Genomic DNA, 18,472 nt, shown 5'->3' with positions numbered 1-18,472 from the left:
CTTCTTCTTCCCTGATGGCTGAAACGAAGGGCAGGAAATTCCATCCATAGTATCTGTAGAAAGAAGCTGAAGACGCTGGTTCTCAAGATACAATGAAAGGGAAGAAAGCCGACTATGAAGAGTTTTAGGGACAAATGTCTGACAAATTGAACAAGACGTATGGTCATGAGCAACACCTAGGCAAAAAAGACACTTATCGAGACAGTCTTTATGGGTAATCAGTCTCCCACAATGGCATTTACCCTTCCTGGATGACATTAACCCCAAACAGCACGAAACAAGCCAAAAAATAGAACAAAAAAAAAAAAAACAACTGGGTACTTATCTGCAACGGTAAGGACTTCAGCAAACAGGAGTAATCACCGGAAAGCCAGTAAACAGAAAAATGGCAAAAACGGATGGAGGTAACAGATCGATGGTTAAAAACAGCATTCAGACTTGCGGCAAAGAAGTTCTGAGGATGGTACACCTGAACATCACCTTTATGCCCTAAGCTACACAAGGAGTGTGTAGGTGATGTCTAGCATTCCTTAAAGCAATGATAGACTTTGATAAACTGGCCAGACGGTGGTCTTCACAGCAGGGAATCCCATTTGTAATGAATACTGCAGCAGTGAATGTAAGAACATCAATATATACTGCCTACCTCAACCTGGCCAAGGCATTTGACACAATTCCCCACTCAGGTAGTATAAATAAACTTACAAAACTAGGTATAAATCCCTACACCACCAGATGGATAGCCAGTTGGCTTACAGATAGGACACACATGGTTAAAGTGGGTGAATCTAGATCCAGCAAAAGGCCAGGTAACAATGGTGTGCCACAGGGCTCAGTGCTGGGACCACTCCTGTTGAGAATATATTTCCCTGAAGTCAAGGCTAATGCAGAAAGGGCTCTTGGTGACAAAGTTTGTTGACAACTGCAAGCTGGGGGCAATCACTGAATTCCCCCAAAAATGTAAATATCCTTCAGGAGGGTCTAGATCAGACAAATGATTGGTGTCAGAAATATGGCCTAAAACTAAATGTGAAAAAATGCATTATCACACCTTTTGGAAAGTCAAATATCCTGCAAATTACAACATCAATAGCACACCCTCTAAAAGTAGACTCAGAGGTGAGAGATCCAGATACACAGATAGATAGTATCCTGAACTTTGACCTCCATGAGTCCTTAATGGTGAGGAAGTCCTTCTATGTGGCACAATTTATAAATAAAGGTGTGGCATCCAGATCCAAGGAAATTATAGCCCCACTGTACTCGGCCCTCATTAGACCAATAATCAAGTACAATGCACCATTTGGCATGTATCTGACTCGGCACTTACAGCATCTGGAGTGACCTCAGAGTTTCCTCACAAAGAAAATCCAGGGTGTAAACAAAATGTCCTCTATAGCTAGATTAAAAGCTCTAGCCTGTTACTCTGTTTCCTACCGACTATTAAGGGGTGACCTACACCTGACCTACAAAGCACTCACAAATCCAGCCCTGCTGGAGCTGCTACATATCAGCAATTCAAACGGCACGAGTATCACCTGATATAGGGATCTAATTTTAGTCAAAGACTCAAAAAAAACATGCTGGAGAGACAGATATGTGTCTCAGAGATTGCTCCTTCTTTGGAACAGGCTTACTATTCATATTAAGTAGGGCCCTTCCCTGGCCTTCTTCAAAGATAATTTGAATCAATGGATGGGGAATCATAAATTTCCTTACAACAGGGGCAATCTGTAAGATACTCAAAGCATAGGCACAAATCTGTGCTATCCTCTTGACCCTATGGGTCATATATTGGGTAAAATTAGGTTATATTGGCTAGACTTGTAAGGACTCAAGCCATTAGCCTAGTAATCTCCTACGAACTTATTTGTAGTAGTTGGAAATGTAATGCTAACTATACTATGGTCATCCATACTGCATTAACAAACATGGGTGTGAAGGAATAGTGAATACCCACTAAGAAACTTGTGCAAAAGGTGCGCTAAGAAATCTAAGGCAGAGTTTCTAAAAGTGTGACAAGAATCCCTACCGTTACAATTTACAGAGGGAAACTAAGACTTCTGCTGATAGAATTAAAGCCTTCCAGCCCTTTTCTCTAATCGACTATGGGATTCCAATAATGAAACAGGATCATACAGATGAAGAAATCCATAACTATTTCAGCATCTCAATTCAGCTCTAGCAAGTAACCACCCCTCCAGACGACTGATCCTACAACTCATGATATTGTCAAATTCACAACTAATTTCCACTTTAACAAGGTGCCATTACCCTGAATAATTCACTGTTTTTGTGAAATTCCAAGCTATAGGCATGGTGCTTCAGGTGGCCTTTACCTCAAATTATTCTGTGCCTACAATACCTTCACTGGTACTCTCAAATGGTACATCTTTTATACCCCCTTATCATAAACATACTTCCTTAGCTTTGAAAAACTGCAGGTATAATACACATTCAAAATCAGGGGTCAAACAACCAGCCCTACTCAAATGACCTTTGCATTATCATCTCCACTTGGCAAAACCTTGAAAGCAGACACATCTGTGCTGCACAACAGCATTTATGATCTGCTGTCTTTTCTACAACATAGCTTCTGAGAAGGTCATGCATGCTGTGCTTTGCTTCCCAATGATCATCTTTCTCCACAAGAAAACAAATTATGAAATGTGGTGTTGATCCACTAGCAGAAAACACAAAGACATTGGAACACAGATGTGATGTAGTACCTTTTAATAAACCAACATAGGTTTTGCAATTACTCATGCTTTGGAGCTGGCATAAACCCTTTGTCAGCAGTTATTAAGTTACTGATGATAAACTGTGATTCAATATCCATTTAGGCCTTAAAAGGTACTTCCACTGTTGTCATTTAAACAACTTCTGAATGTAAAAAATTTTCTTGTCAGAAGCACACTTAGACCAGAACAGGACATAGTCCAGAATGGCACAAAACTCTGCAACCATTCAAGGTGCAAAACAAGTCACGTGATTTGTATGACTTCAAACAAATTCGACAAAACAGAAGTTTCAGAGTACAGGTTTCATTTATGTACAGTTCCAAAAAGGTGCAGGAAATGTCCAGAGACGTTACATAGGAGAGACAGACCAGTTCCTCAGAACTACGATGAATGCCCATAGACACACAGTTACAATTCCCAGTCTGACTGTTCTATACCAGATACGACAATTATGGTTCTTCAAGGACATTTCTGCAGAGTTTTGGAAATTAGAACAATGGAGATTAAGTTCATTTAATTGTTCAACCTGACACTCGGTATGAACCTAGATATTAGTTTTATGAGACAGTATAACACCCAACTTTTTACTTTGAGCAACTAACAGTGGACATAAAGTATACTGAAAAACAGCATATTTTTCTTCTAGTAATGCATGATTTGATGAATTTACTCTGAATTCAAACTGATGACTACTTCAGAATATTAACAGTAAGTGTTAAGATTACTGAAGTTGATGTTTTAGCATCTGTATTTTATTCATGACAAGAGAATGGTTATTTTCACATAAGGGAACACTCTGATCAGAATACTAGTAACTAGAAAATTAAAAATCAGTAAGGCCTTAATGTTCAGACAGTTTTAACATTATAACAAAACCTTATTCAGTTCTGCTGTTCTTCAAAATCTTATGCTGTGTAACAACACCATTTTCTTTTCACTCTCTGTCTCTCTTTCTCAGTTAGCAAAACCACAGCCTGCTTAGTGTAATAACTGTATATAAAATGCATACATTTTCTAACCCTATATTGTATTCTCTTGGTAGTCCATACCTTTCTCATCATTGTGAACTATACATTACTGATAATTCATGCTACCTATAAACCAAAACCAAAAAGATGGCTTGTTTAGACACACTAACAGGTTACAAATTACAACGTTTGTTTTCCTTCTCTGGATTTAGCTAATATCCCTACACATCGTTTATTTTGAAATGTATTGTCTCACTAAATGTTAAGAGCAGTTTTAGTTTGTCGTGACCCTGTTCTGCACTTTCAGTCTCCCTCTCTCATACATATACACAAGCGCACACACACACACAAACACAGTCCGTCTCTGAGGTGTAGCATGAACAGGCACAAGAGGATATTTAAGCACTGTATTAATTTACTGCGGTGGTGGTGCTGCGGTAGCGTTGTCGCCTCATAGCAAGACGTTGTCCCATTCGATTCTCAGCATACGTGAATGGGGCGTGCCTTTGTTGAAGATTGTGCATCAGGGCTGGTAACCCGGTACGTAAAAATCCACTACCAATCATTAGCGGACCGAAGTTCCGCTGTGTCGACCCCTAACCGGGAAAAGCCGAAAGACACAAACAAATTAACATCAGTAATTTAATTCTTGATGAAGGGCTCAATCCAGCTTGAAAGCTCAAGTAATTGCAAAACTTTTGTTGGTCCAATAAAAGGTTTTAATTACATCATATTTGTGTTTCAGTATCTCTGTGCTTTCTTCACAAGTATGGCATTTAAAAATTAAGACAGCTTCCAGGATGCAAGTGTCTCATGGTACTGTAACATCAACATGTAAACAGTCTATTAAATGACACATAAAGTGAAATATTAATTTGCTTACATTTGGCTACTTCCATCAAGTAAGTATCCATTTTACAATACAACTTCCAAATGATAAGGTGTCCCAGAGTACAAGACACCCCCATGTAAACACTGCCCTATATATTTTTGTAAAACAAAGAGAAACATTCCCCTTGCCTATATTAGCTACTGCCTCTCACTCCCAAGTATCAGTTAATACTATATCTTAAAAAATCAAAACCATAGTGCTCTTTATTGTTTCCCCCTGATCAGCTTTTTTTCACAAGCTCACCTGTACAGTAGAATTAATACAGCCTTTACGTGTGACGGTATTCCCCTATACCAAAAAGTCCACATACAATTGCTGCACCAAATTATATCTATAATCATACAGAATAATACAACTTACTCTCTTGCCTATATTTTTCTATTTCTTTTCACTAATGGTCTCAGTAACTGAGTAAATGGCAGCAAGGGGTGCTGTGAGTACAACAGAATCTCTGCTGCCACTTAAGAGTATTCCTCATTAAATTAATGTGGTCTAAGAGCTGTATGTAAAGGACTTTAGACAAAAGTTTTAGCTAAGGGAAAGAGGTTTGACAGTGGTCTGGAATCTTCGGGGGTATACCAGGGATGTAATTTTAGGGCACAGTGACAGTGTTTAAACTGAGATGGAACCACTGTAGATGTGAGCTACAGGTTTGGGAAGAATGGGTGCTACTAACTTTAAGAAAGCAAGACTTAGGGTTGCAGCATGAGGGTTATGAAGCTTTGTCAATTTATCCAGTATATGCCTCATCCAATAAATGGCAGTGTTTTAAAGCATGTATATATGTATTTATTTACTAACTTGATAACCAGATAGCTGCATTAAGCCGAAGACCCTTTTCGGGCATGACCTAGGCCAAGGAATCAAAAAGTATGCAAAAAATATAATCTTCCTCACATAAAATGTATAACTATAGCAAAATATATAGACTTGAATGGTTACATAACCTGAAAATATAAACAAAAACATATTTTTAACAATGTGCTACTAATGTGGGTGAGAGCTAAGAATATTAAAGTAGTATAAAAGTATGTGTAAACACAGTACGAGGAGAAACAAAAGCCAAAACACCTGAACAAATTTTATTTTATTTATTTACTTTATTTTACATTTTTTAACCGGGAAAGTCTGACTGGACACAAGTCCTTTTTCAGTGGAGGCCTGGAGAAAAGCTCTAGAAAAATACCAATTGGAGTTTCACAAACATGTAAGAAAGAAGCAACATTGGCAATTACAGACTAAACAGGAGTTAACAAACTTATAGAAAATTACTGCTTTGATAGCAAAATAATACATACATAATGAAAATAGTTATTTAGCTAGAAACATTCACATTATACCTCATCATGACTAAAATACAATTTAATGATACAGAAGGCTATTTCCCTATAGATGTTATTAATACTAACAATGGGATTTTTTTTTTTTTAAGGACAATAATTTGTTGAGAGACTAAGGAAGGTCTATCCAGGAGTGTTGCAGGTACATAGCCAGGTGTCTAACTAAGTGTGACTTAAGGAGCTTTTTTAATTATATAATAGAGCTGTTTGAGGTTATTAGGGTTGGCTGCTTACTCCATATTTTAGGAATGTAGTTAGAGAAGAGAGAATTCCCAGCAAAGTTGTCTGGCTTTGGTGGTATCTAGTAGGTTACTGGACCGAAGACATTGGGATGTATAATATTTTGCAGAGCAGGGGTTTATTCAGGTCGGAGAATTTTGTGTGCAAAGGTTAGTTGATTAAAGTGCAGATGCTGAGGAAGTTCAAGCCAATTTAGTTGTTTAAGAGAAGTATAGTGATGTGACCTACAGGAGACACCAGTAGCAAACTTTGCTAGTTTATTATAACAGGATTCCAGTTTAAGTCGGTCTTGCAGAGGTTGGTTAGTACTGGGGAGGCGTAGAGGAGGGTTGATAAGAGGTGTTTACGGACCATAGTAGCTTTTGTGTTTCTTGTAAGAAATTGCTTGTTTCTGTACAGCAGACCTAGTTTTTTGTGAACTTTCTTGATGGTTTGGGCTATGTGAATATCAAATTTCAAGTTATTGCCAATTTCTACTCCAAGCAGTTTAGTGTGTGTTTTATTGGGGTGATCATAGTTTTATTTTTGGACAAGATAGTAAATGACTGGGAAGCTGAGGGGGATCTAGATGGGCTAAAGAGAAGGAGCTTAGTTTTGCTGAGATTCAGAATGAGTTAAGAATCAGTGAGCCATGTTTCCACAGATAGAAAGGAATCTTGGGTTATGGTATGGAGGGCTTGTAGTTAGGGTGGAGTCATCTGCGTACTGTACTACAGAGGTGTGTGGTGTGGAGATGCTGAGCTAGTTGGTAAACACAGACAAAAACAGAGGTCCAAGGATGGAGCCTTGTGGAACTCCTAAGGCAACTGGGAGCACAGGGGAGAGGTGTTTTTTCCATTCAATGGGTTGCAGTTGTCCAGCTAGGTAGCTTTGGAACCATGTGATAGAACAGTTACTAAGGTTTAGTGTGGAGAGAATGTTGATGACTTTATTGTGATTTACCATATCAAAGGCTTTGGATAGGGCCAAGAATATATTAAATACGTATTGTTCATTGTTTCTATGGTGGTTAACTATATTGGTAAAGGACATTAATGTGGTGGTGGTGCTATGAAAGGGACAAAAGCCATGTTGGGTGTGTGATAGTAATTTGTGTTTGAGAAGGTAGTTCATTAGTTAGGTGTGCACTACTCTTTCTAGTATTTTGGATAAGGGAGATAAGATGGCAACTGGGTGATAATTTGTAAGTTCTGTGGTATTACCTCCTTTGTGTATTGGTAGAATATGGGAGGTTTTCCAAATAATAGATACAGAGCTCTCAGATATTGACCGATTGATAAGTATGGCTACTGGATAGGCTATTGCTTCATCTGCAATTTGTAGAAAGTCAGCTGGAAGGTTATCTGTGGCTAGGGTGGCTGGTTTCAATTTTTGAAGTAGCTTTTTTAAGAATTTAACAAACACTGTTTGTAAGCTAAAGTAGGGGCTGTTATTTTGGAAGTTTGTGCTGTGCTACGGGGAAAAAGGGGTAGAGTTGCTGACGAAGCCTTGAGAGTTTGCTGGGACTTAAATAGTTTCTGTATTTAATTGAATTGGTTTACTATATTGTCAGAATTGTTAGTTGTTGTTGGGTTAGGAGTAGCTGATTTACCTGGATGAAGTATGTTATTGACTGTGGCCCAGAATTTTTGAGGGTGCTTTGTGTGCTTATTCTGGATATGGTAGTAGTAGCTGATTTTGTTTGATCTCACTAGCGTTTCTGCCTTGTTCCATAGTTCTAGGTATGTTTGTCTTGTGTTTTGCTTTTGTGAAACTGTTCCCAAGCCTTGTCTCTAGCCTTGGGTAGAGATCCACATTCCTTATTTAGCCAGGGTGCATAACTGGATTTAATTCTAACAGTTCTAGGGGGTGCATGGTAGTTTAGTATGTCTAGGAAGGTGATATTGAAGGAGTTTACTGCATCTTCTAGAGGTAATTGTGTTATTGAATTCCAGTTGCAACTATTTAGTGAGGAGATGCAACTGGGGTGAAGTTTTTTTTCGTTTTTGATTAAGTGGAAGATGGTCTGGATGGATTGGTGAGTACAGGTCCTAAGAAGAAAGATTGGGTGATGGCCACTTAGGCTGTCTGGGAGACAGCCTGTTTGAAATTCTAACGAGGGATTGCTAACCAAAATCTAGTCAAGGATTGTCAGCCCTTGTCAGGGATGTAATGAGTTGGATAAACCCATGGAGGTTAATGTGGGTTGACAGATTTTGTGAAGAGCAGTTAAGGCAGTCATTACTGAAGCCCCCATCAAGATTGTTTCTTGTGGGAGGGACTTGGAGATCCAATGAAGCAAATTTTCCAAAGCGGGAATATTTTTGTCTCATGGAATATAACCACTTATGATGTTAATGTGCTTTTTGGGGTTAATTTTTAATTTGGCACATATAAGTTCAGAGTTGTCAAAGTCAGGAGTGGATATGACTAAGTGGTCAAGTATTAGGTGATTTAGGGGAGAGGTATATGTATGGGTAAGAAAGGGTCACATATGAGATAAACAACTTAGAGAAAGAGGCAAGTGATTGATGACAAGAAGGAAAGTGCACACTGGCCAGTGCAACCAATGTAATAATATTATGAAGAAGTGGTCTAGAGTTTTGTGCACCAGTTTGTAATTTGGGCAATGAATTTGTATCATAGCAGGCACATTCAGAAGTCTGCTTTGGACAAAACTCCAAAAGGGAGATGTGTTGTAGGAGGAGAAATAGTTGACTTTGTGAAGTTACTCAAGATGAGGTGAAGCCTGTCCATTTTTTGGCAGTGTTCCAGAAATGTTTAGACTGAAAAGCCAGGTAGGGCTATTTTTTTAAAAAGCAAGACGCCTTAATAGTTTAATTATTTATTCTATGGGATCTGAGAGACCATGTAGGTTTAATTCTTTATGTGACAAGAAGCCTTAGCTCTGTTAGTGTTTAATTTATAGGATCTGCATAGTGAAACAAAAGGTCCAGTAGCAGACGCAGCTGTTAGTGTTTGTTTTATTTTGCTCCAAGTAACAAGACACAATATGCGGCTCACTAGTGTACATGATGTGAAAACACAACAGTAATTGGATTAAAATAAAATACTTTATTTTATTCAACTACACAACTTTTATATTTGGTGTTTTATTTTAATGTAAGAAACAAATGCAACCACAAAAAAGGCATTTTCTAACAAACTGCAAAACTAAGTAAAAATAAGAAAAGGCCAAGAGCAGAAAACCATTAATTGTACTTCACGTTAATAAAATGTAAGTTCTTTCATTCAAAGAATGTTCCATGAACTTCATCAAATGGAAATATTGCCATGTAATCATTTTAAATACAGAATTTCCATATCGTGTAACTTCAACACAACCAATAAAAAATTCTAATATTCTGAGTTGTTTATTCTCAACAAAATCATGCCAAATTGATAGCTTCATTCAATGCTGCTTTTCTGAAAGTATTAAATTTAAATTGCCACAATAATTAGTGCCTCTATAATAGTGCATTCACATCATCCATCATACATCAGTCTGTACTTTCTCCAAAACAAAAAAAATGTTTTTTTTTAATCCAAAACACTGCATACTGTGTCTATACATGCATTCTTACAGTCTTTATTTTAAATACTAGGAATGTGCTCAGAATGTTTCAAGCTTCTAGTTGTTCTTCCAGTAAAAAAACTGTCACAAGTCACGCACTGGACATAATAAACCCCATTGTTGGTAGCAGATGTGTATCCGCCTGGTGCCCTAGCACTCACCTCACTGTAACCATTGGTACCATAAAGGCTGTCTGCCATAAGTCGTCATTGTCTGCACCCAAAACATGAAAATGTGCCAAACTGCTCACTACTCTTGTTCACTTGTGTTTCTGTTCTGTCTCCATTCTCCAGCATACCCTTCAAATTTCAAGACTTGACCCCCTCATAACATTCCAGTGCTTCCTAATAATATTTTTAATGCTGTACTGTCAGCATTAAATGTGATGGGCACTGGAACAACATTACTGAATCCTTTACCTTTATTACCATATGTCTGCAATCCAAATGTAGTTATAGGTGCATATCGGTCATGCCCGAAAGAGCCTCTTGGTGGTGCTTTTTCTTTAGAAAAATGAAAAATTTAAATCCATTTCTCAAGAATGACTCTCATCTGCTGTGATTAACTTGGAGTCCTGAATAAACTGACTCATAACTATGCCATTTTTAGTATAAATAGGATGGATTCTGCTATAATCTAGATATTCGTTATATTAAACAGGGTTCCTGAATATTTTAGTACCCAGGGTGCCCTGATTATGTTTGTATACTGTGATACCCAAATAATTAATCTCATTAAGATGCAAGTTTGCTTCAAACTTTAACTATGAAGTAGCATGATTCATTTAGTCAACAAAAATTGTCAACTCTTTTACTGTCGATTTCCACAGAAAAAATGTCATCACTAAACTGGAAATAAAAATCTGCAATGATAAAACAGAAATAAACAGAACATTGTTGTAACCATACCTTCACATAAATGGGGCTCATGACTGTCCCTAAGGCCACATCCACAATCTACTGGTAATACTCATATTTAAACATACAAAAAACTGGTTAATGCCAACAGTAATAATACACATATAAAATCAATATAAATCATATCTTTTTTTAAATCACCCAAAAATGTTTTACCACTTCAATACCTTCCTCTTACAGTATGACAGTACATAATGAAACTCCATCTAAAGTCAACAAAACAGTACTTGCAGTAACTGAAACATCTCGTAAGCTATCTGCAAAATCTAAAGAATATGCTGTCAAGTGTTTAACCTTAATTAAAAGTGGTCATAACACATACTCAATGGTAGTGTTTTCGACACCTTTGCAGAAACTATTAGTCTAAAATGGGGGGGTTCTGTAACAGTCCTGTGAATTTTAGGAATTCAAAGAAATAACAGGCAACTTGAGAAGAACCACTGTTAAAAATCCAAAATATTGTTAATAAGAATGTCTTTGTTAAGCAGGTTTATTAATAAATAATGATGATCATTTTATAACTAGAAAATACAGCACTTTTCTCAACTTTCTTGCACTGTGCAACGTCTGATAATAAATAGTTAATACCATGCATTTTGCAGACCGTCCATAATAACTAAGGAATCCCCTTTTTCAGCCATAATTCTTATGTTGCTACCTTTATCCAAAACATTTAAAGCACTTATTTTTAAGTCTGTTAAATTATTACACAATTAAAATGTGAACTTCTAAAATAGTCAAAGAACTCTGTTTCACACATCTCTTAGAATATGCTTGCAATAAAATCATTGGAAGGGAGCAAAAACACTGGATTTTCATACTACACTCAGCTTGTTTCTATTGTCTATTTGTCTAGGAAAAAAATATTAAACATAAATTTCGAGTAAACAGTCTGAATGAAACCATCAAATCAATTAAATTTACTCTTTTGCCTGGTGCAAAAGTCAGAACATTTGGTAAAGCTTTATTTTCCACTTGAAAAAAAGTACTAAGCACAAATTAACAATACTAAATGAACCTTTACAAAAATAGGGACATTCTTTTTCAAACTGGTACTTTCATTGATGTTAAACTCCTTTGTCCTGTTTATTTGTTGGATGTTCTATGATCTTCAACTATTACTTTCCCATGTTTCTTTATAAAAAAAGAACTGTTGTTGCCTGGTCACTAACTGTGTCGATATTGCTTTCCAGGTTTACTGCTACCTCTTACTCTGACAGTTTGTTTCTTTCTGCTAAAAACTGACTGGCTCTTTCTGTGTTCCAATACTTGACACACTTTTCATCATCCATTTCTGATTTTTGTGGACCTTGTTGAAATCATTCCTTTCCCCCAACAGGGAAGGTTTTGGTTTTGTTCAGCAGAATCTAAAAACTCTGTTGATTGGCTGAATTCTGATTACGATTATCATGTCCTCTTCTTTGCTCTGATTGGTGTTCCAATTCCTTTCTTCTATTTTGATTGGCTGCAAAATGAGGTCTTACTTTCAAGGTTAGATTATTCTCTTCTCAACTCAAAAATGTTACATCAGCATAACTAAGATTATACTTTTCCTTTTTGTGGCCACTTCAAAAACGGGAGTAACATGATCAGTACATACCTTGTCACTATCACACTTAGTTCGCAACTGCTCAAGTTCCATTAAAATACCATCCAACTCCAGCTCACTGTACTTGATTAAAAGCTGCATCATCTCCTTTAAGGCTTTTTTGCTAATTAAAGTCCATTCTTTTACCAACCCAACACTCTCCTCTTTGCTATGGGTAGTTTACCTATCTGCAAGACATTTGGTATAACTCCTGCAAAATGGCATTCTTTAAAATAAAAAAGTTATCCCACTAAAGAGATTTAAATTGTAATAATTTATGCTCACATTCTTATGTCAATCACTCACTATCCACTGGGTCTCCTTATAGAAAGACTTGACTCACCCTCACACAACTGAAAAGTTTTCTGTTCTGGTTACTGTTTTATTTTTATTTGGTTTTACTTTAATATTTTTTGCTCCACAGTTATTTGTACACTATCACACCGAATGATAACAGATCACCCAAATGCATTACTAAAATGCAAACACACTGAAAAGGGTGTATGCATGCATGAGAGATACAATGATGGTTTTCTTTTTTAATGAATAAATACAGCAAACATTGCAAATATGCCCTAATTTAATCCACCACCAAGATAAACTATTTATGTAAAATGTTCATTTTTGACTGGCAAGAATTTTACTTGCCCAGATATAATAAACTTTCCAAAACACCACTATTAGGCATTCATAGATGTTTTTGTTGATCAGTATGGACAGTGAGATGAGCAGGGAGAAAGTAGACAATTTTACAAGTTTTTGAAGTAAGTCATCTTAATAAGCTTTGCTGTGGCCTCCCATTTTTTGCCACAAGTATTCTCAACATGAAGATATACCTTCAAAATAAAATAAAGTCATTCGATATATTTCTGAACATTCCACTAGACCTACTAATTTTAATAATCCCATTAGACCTACTAATTGTGACATCTCAGATGGTTTTCTCACAATAATTTCTGAACATCTCAGATGGTCTCATAGATATGACATGTTTGCAAACTTAGGAACACAAAGACCAACAGCACACATCCTTAACTTGGTACAAAACTTTCAGTCATGCTTCAAGTAACTAGTAATGCAATTGGTTAGGTATACTTGCAGACACCTAGCTCTAGATATTTTGCAGATATTCCTTCTACTTCAAGGGTGTCAGCTGCTAACAGGTTTCAAGGGTGGCTACAGATTTAATGATGGAGAGATTGAGAGAGGGAGAGAGAAAGAAAAAATAACTATAGAGATGCATTAAAGGAACTAGAGTGGGGAAACTTTCTAGTACGTACAAAGGAAGACATTTTGAAACTAACACAAAGAGTTACTGAGCAATAAGAACATCGATGTAGGTAGGTACTTTTTTAAACAAAAATGAAGTACTTTGTTTAAGCTGAGCCAAAATGATATGTGGTCTGTTTAAGTACTGACATTTACACAAATAAGGAAGTTTCTCACAGCAGTTCTTCACTATCGTGTTATTTTATGATGCACTGGCAGTTTTTTGTTGCAAATATATTTCCAAAGTTTGCCCCATCTGCTTGTAGTACAAAATGCCTTCACAATAAGACAAGAATTTCCTGTATGTTACCAACAATTCCAAACAAGCAACCCAAGGTCATTTTCTACTTCCTGCTGTTAGTACCTACCATGTATTGTTTCCCCTGATCTTGTTTTTCAAGATGAATAAGCATACATTACATTTAAGCAATCACATTTCTGGCAATACTTTCATTACTAAGTTTTTTTCTAATCCTTTCAGAACTAACCTGCACCATTAGAAATATTCCAAACATTTTGCTCAAAAAAACATTAATTTCTCTTTCCAGATTCTCTAGTATTTAACTCACAAAATACCCTATAGGACCCATAACCTGAAATAAAGGTACCAGTTTAACCTTATTTCTACAGAACAAACTAACTATAATACTCTGTGACTTCTAGGTGCTCACCTATTACCCAGGACAAACTGTTTTAGCAATTCTCTGTTTAGAACAATGCAAAATGTATTTTTAAGATTTGGCAACATATCCGACCTGAAAAAAAACTTCTGTCACACTGGCAAAACATCTTAAAAAGCCATTCAAAAACTAACTATAAAAGATGGCTGTGGTCAGTCCAGAGAAACTACTATTGACCAGCTGCCTAAGGACTGGCAGGATAAATACAAGCAGAACTTCAATGGCTACTGTCACTTTTAATGATATGTTAATAACAGCAGTGATAAGTAATACAATCTGAATATAAGCTCAGTGAAAATGGACAGTAAATGTGAGTCCACAAAACTTCTTAGAACTTAATAGATACTTAGATGACCAATGAGGTATACCTCTCAACTGTCTAGATTTTCACAGAATGAGATTTTTGCTTCATATTTTGGCCTGTTCTCATAAAATGTGTGGTTTTCTGGCATGTCACTGATTTGAGGCAGTACATAATGAGACACATTTGAGTTTCAGACTTTATATATTTCAGAAAATAGATGCTAAAAGAAAACCTGTTATTCTAGCAAACTTTCTAAATTTATGGGAGCAACATTTAAAATCTGTCCCTATTTTGGACCTTAGTCTCCTCATTATTTTAGGCGTGTTTAGATTTTTTGCTCTAAAAGTTTTGCAGGTAAGCTATGAGGTGAACCAAAAAGCTGTAGACCTAGTTAGCAACAGAAATAGGCAAAGGTGCTTTAAATTAAAGCTAACTAACAAATAGTAATGCTTAATGAACGGACAAACTGCAAGCAAACTACACAGCAGCCAAAACATCTCCAGCACATGCACACAACAATGCAAAGTATTAAACACAATGAAACAGCATCATGAAGCACATAAAAATTAATGACTAAGCACCCACTAAACAAACTACATAAGCTGCAGTAACAATCAGACCTCACAAAGCTACAAAAGAAAAAATGTGCGCTGTTAAAATTGTGAACACGCATACATATTCATTTTAGCTAGTGGCACTACAACACATGATGAAACTCGGCAGTGTCATTTTAAATGTTTTCATTTGCAGGAAAAGCACTTTATACTCACCTTGTGAAATAGCTACTGAGGATGAAGGAAGCTGAAATGAAGACACTTTGACCCTTCCATTAAACTGTCCATTTGTTCCAGCACTAGGCAACTGAACTAGGTTGTACTGGCCAACGTGCACAGGAGATGAGAAAGCAACTACAGGTCCACCTTCCTGTGTGGCAAGGGTCTGTATGGCCTCATTTGTGATGCTGGCATTAGCTGCAGACAGAGAAAATGGGGTGGATATATTATGACTGTATGTTGTGCTACCCGGACCAGGCATAGATCCTTGCAGCATTTTCAAGTCCTTCACATCTTCAGGGGATGACGATGCATTTGCCTCTGCAGATGACCCATTGTTACCTATAGCGCTTGTGACTGCTGTTCTCAAAGGACTCAGAGTTATTGCCTGGGTATTTCCCATGCTTACTCCATTAAAGATCACACCATTAGGGCCCTGGATAAATGCACTGCTGTTAAGGAACATCTGAGGTGGGTGAGTAGCACTCACTGCATTTCCATTTAACAAAAGTGTAGAAGAGCAAGGAGATACTTTAGAGTTGCCAAGATGCTGCATGAACATAGACTCTGCAGAATTTGAAAGGCCAGTGCTGTTGGCGCCATCAGAAGACACAGTAAGCGGATGTGGAGAGCTATCTTCCTGTCCTTTGCTGGACTCATCTTCAGTGCTGTGATTGCCATCTGATTCACTACATTGTACAAAACAGAAAACATTTTCAATAAATACAATATTACGTTTTTTGTTTCAGTTTTGTGGGGGGGGGTTTACCATGGACATGCATACACGCACACACACACACACATTAAACATCAAGAATACTTAGTCCTCCTTCATTCCTTTAGCACAAAACACTGTAACACGTCCCTACATATGAGGGCAAAAAGCACATGGCCAGCTTGGTTTGCTAGACTTAAAAAAAACAGTCTCATGGAGAGCAGGAAAAAAGTTTATCTTCACATATTTCACAGAGCCATTTGGTAATCTGACTTGTCTAACAGATGTCTCTAAGTAAGCAGAATGCAAAAAAAAAAAAAAAAAGAAACAAACCAGGGATGGCATTAAAACTCGTTCACAGGAAAAGGCTAAGATCAAGAAGTGATCTTTTAGACAGTGATACACTGAAATAAGTTTATTTATAAAATAAAAAAGTACTTCTTTTCTCTCCAAAAGAAAAAAAAAACATAGGAAAATGTGACTGTTATACAAATAAATTAAAAGAAAAAAACTTAAAACTAGCATCAGTAGAATAAACTACTCATTTGAAAAATAACTGACAAGCACAGCCTCAGCTGTATATGGCAGTGTAATAGTAAACCAAGAATGGTATCAGTTGAGGTCTATTTCTGGTGAAGCAAGATTAACTGGCATAATCTTTGACTGATCATGAAAGAAAAACTGATGATTTATTAAGTGGGGTATGCCATGCTGTCACTTTTACAGGATGAGTCAGAAACACGTTTATATTTTCATGTTACTCCAATCAGACAAATAAATTATTAGATACAATGAAAAAAACATGTTTGTTGAACTTAAAACAGAGTCCCACTGATAACTGCAGCTAATACAGAAGTAAAGTTGTCAAACATCAGATGCACTCACAAATGGTGTTTTCAGAACAGAAGGTTAGCACCCTCTAGCACATGGCTAGGTGACAAAAATACTTCTGCAACTGATCAGTTTGTGTCACCTACTGAGAATCAGCTACTTCTAAACAACAGGGATTTACTTTTCACATTAGGTTACTAACTCACGCCGTGATTTGTTTAATACTAACATCACAAGACAAGATCAGTCCATCCTGTAGTTGTAGTTAAGACTGAACGACTAACCTACATTACAGCTACAACTCACATAACAATAGGACTGTTTTTATATATCAGGCTTACTGCTCTGGTTTTAATTTGTACAATCACACAAGCATCTTTTCATTAAATTGTACCACTAGCCCTTAAATATCACTGCAGAAGATCAGAAAGAGAAGTTTTCATTCGTTTTATTTTTTTCCCCAAAATATAAGACCTTTGGGTAATACGCCACTGTTATAAGAAAACTTTCTAGGGGCACAGTTTATTTATGTGTTTAATTGTATACACCATTGGAAAGCTCTAACCGTAGAAAGTAGCAACGCAAAATCTAATAGGACAAATTTTAACTTGAAAATGCTTATGTGAACCACTTATCGGATTTTTTTATCAGTAATAGTGTTGCTTTAAAACAAATCATAACATTATGCCTAAATCACGGCAGTTCTGAGGCATGTTGAACAATGCGGCTGTCTAATTTTGCTCTCGGTGATTCATACACATCTGATTGTGCATGTACAAGTTATTTAAGCATCCATTAAATGTCCTTCCAGCTCTTATTCTCTGCAAAGCAAACATCACAGTGTTGTAAAGGTAACTGCACTTCTACTTTCATAAGTGAAATATAATGTTGTAAATGTTTTTCAAAATTGATTTTACTCAAATATTACTGTAGACGGAATAAACGATAACTTTTATGCTTACAAATGTTTATTGCGCCCTTCTGAATAATTACGGGGTTGTATTATTCAAGGTTTTCCCTGAAAACATCCACTAGCTCAGAGGATTCACCCCGCCAGCAAAATGTTTAAATACTTTGAAATTGTTGCCGGCCCACTATATATATAGTACGACTTGGTTGTTGTTGCGTCATATAGTACGACTTGGTGATTATTATTTTTTATTTGCTTTTAATTGTAAACTATAAATAAGTAAAATAAAATAAACCTGTCACGGTCTTCTGGCTAATGTGCGAACAACTAGAACCGAGGGAGGTTGAAAATGTTCTCGTTATGCACAAAGGCATCTTTCAAGAAAAAATGCCCTTGAGCGGTCCGAGAATTGAGTTTCCAAAAAAAAAAACCTCCAGTTTTCAGTTATATCAGTTCACCTACACCTGGTCTGATGAACTCTGTATGAACTACACAAATATTCTAGTTAGCAACCTTAATGTGCAACTTGCGCTCGCAAAAATAAACACTTTGATATATTTTTTCACAACTAGATACACCCAACCTAAGCCCTATTTCAACTAAAGGACAGTGAATAAAATTAGTGTACTGGTTGAGAGCCTCATAAAATGGTGCTTTGCCAACAAAACTGACCACAAAAGCGGGTTACCAACCAACACTGCGCACTACACAAGTCATACCTTCCGACTTTATGAAGTACTTCAGCTGCACC

At 36.7% G+C, this 18,472-nt stretch overlaps 1 protein-coding gene across 1 annotated transcript in view; it reads right to left on the bottom strand.

Annotated features, from left to right (window-relative positions):
• Positions 1-18,472, bottom strand: part of SIX4 (SIX homeobox 4) — a 36,788-nt gene that overhangs the window by 16,967 nt on the left and 1,349 nt on the right. Inside the window, exon 2 of the mRNA XM_044074485.1 lies at positions 15,263-15,954. Within this exon, the coding sequence (XP_043930420.1) occupies positions 15,263-15,954 (692 nt within the window). The remainder of the gene's footprint in view (positions 1-15,262; positions 15,955-18,472) is intronic.

This window comes from Protopterus annectens, chromosome 6.part0, assembly GCF_019279795.1.
Source record: "Protopterus annectens isolate FY-2018-M chromosome 6.part0, PAN1.0, whole genome shotgun sequence".
In the NCBI taxonomy this organism is placed as follows: domain Eukaryota; kingdom Metazoa; phylum Chordata; order Ceratodontiformes; family Protopteridae; genus Protopterus; species Protopterus annectens.
The sequence above is the reverse complement of the archived record's forward strand: the minus strand, read 5'-3'. Positions and strand labels throughout refer to the sequence as shown.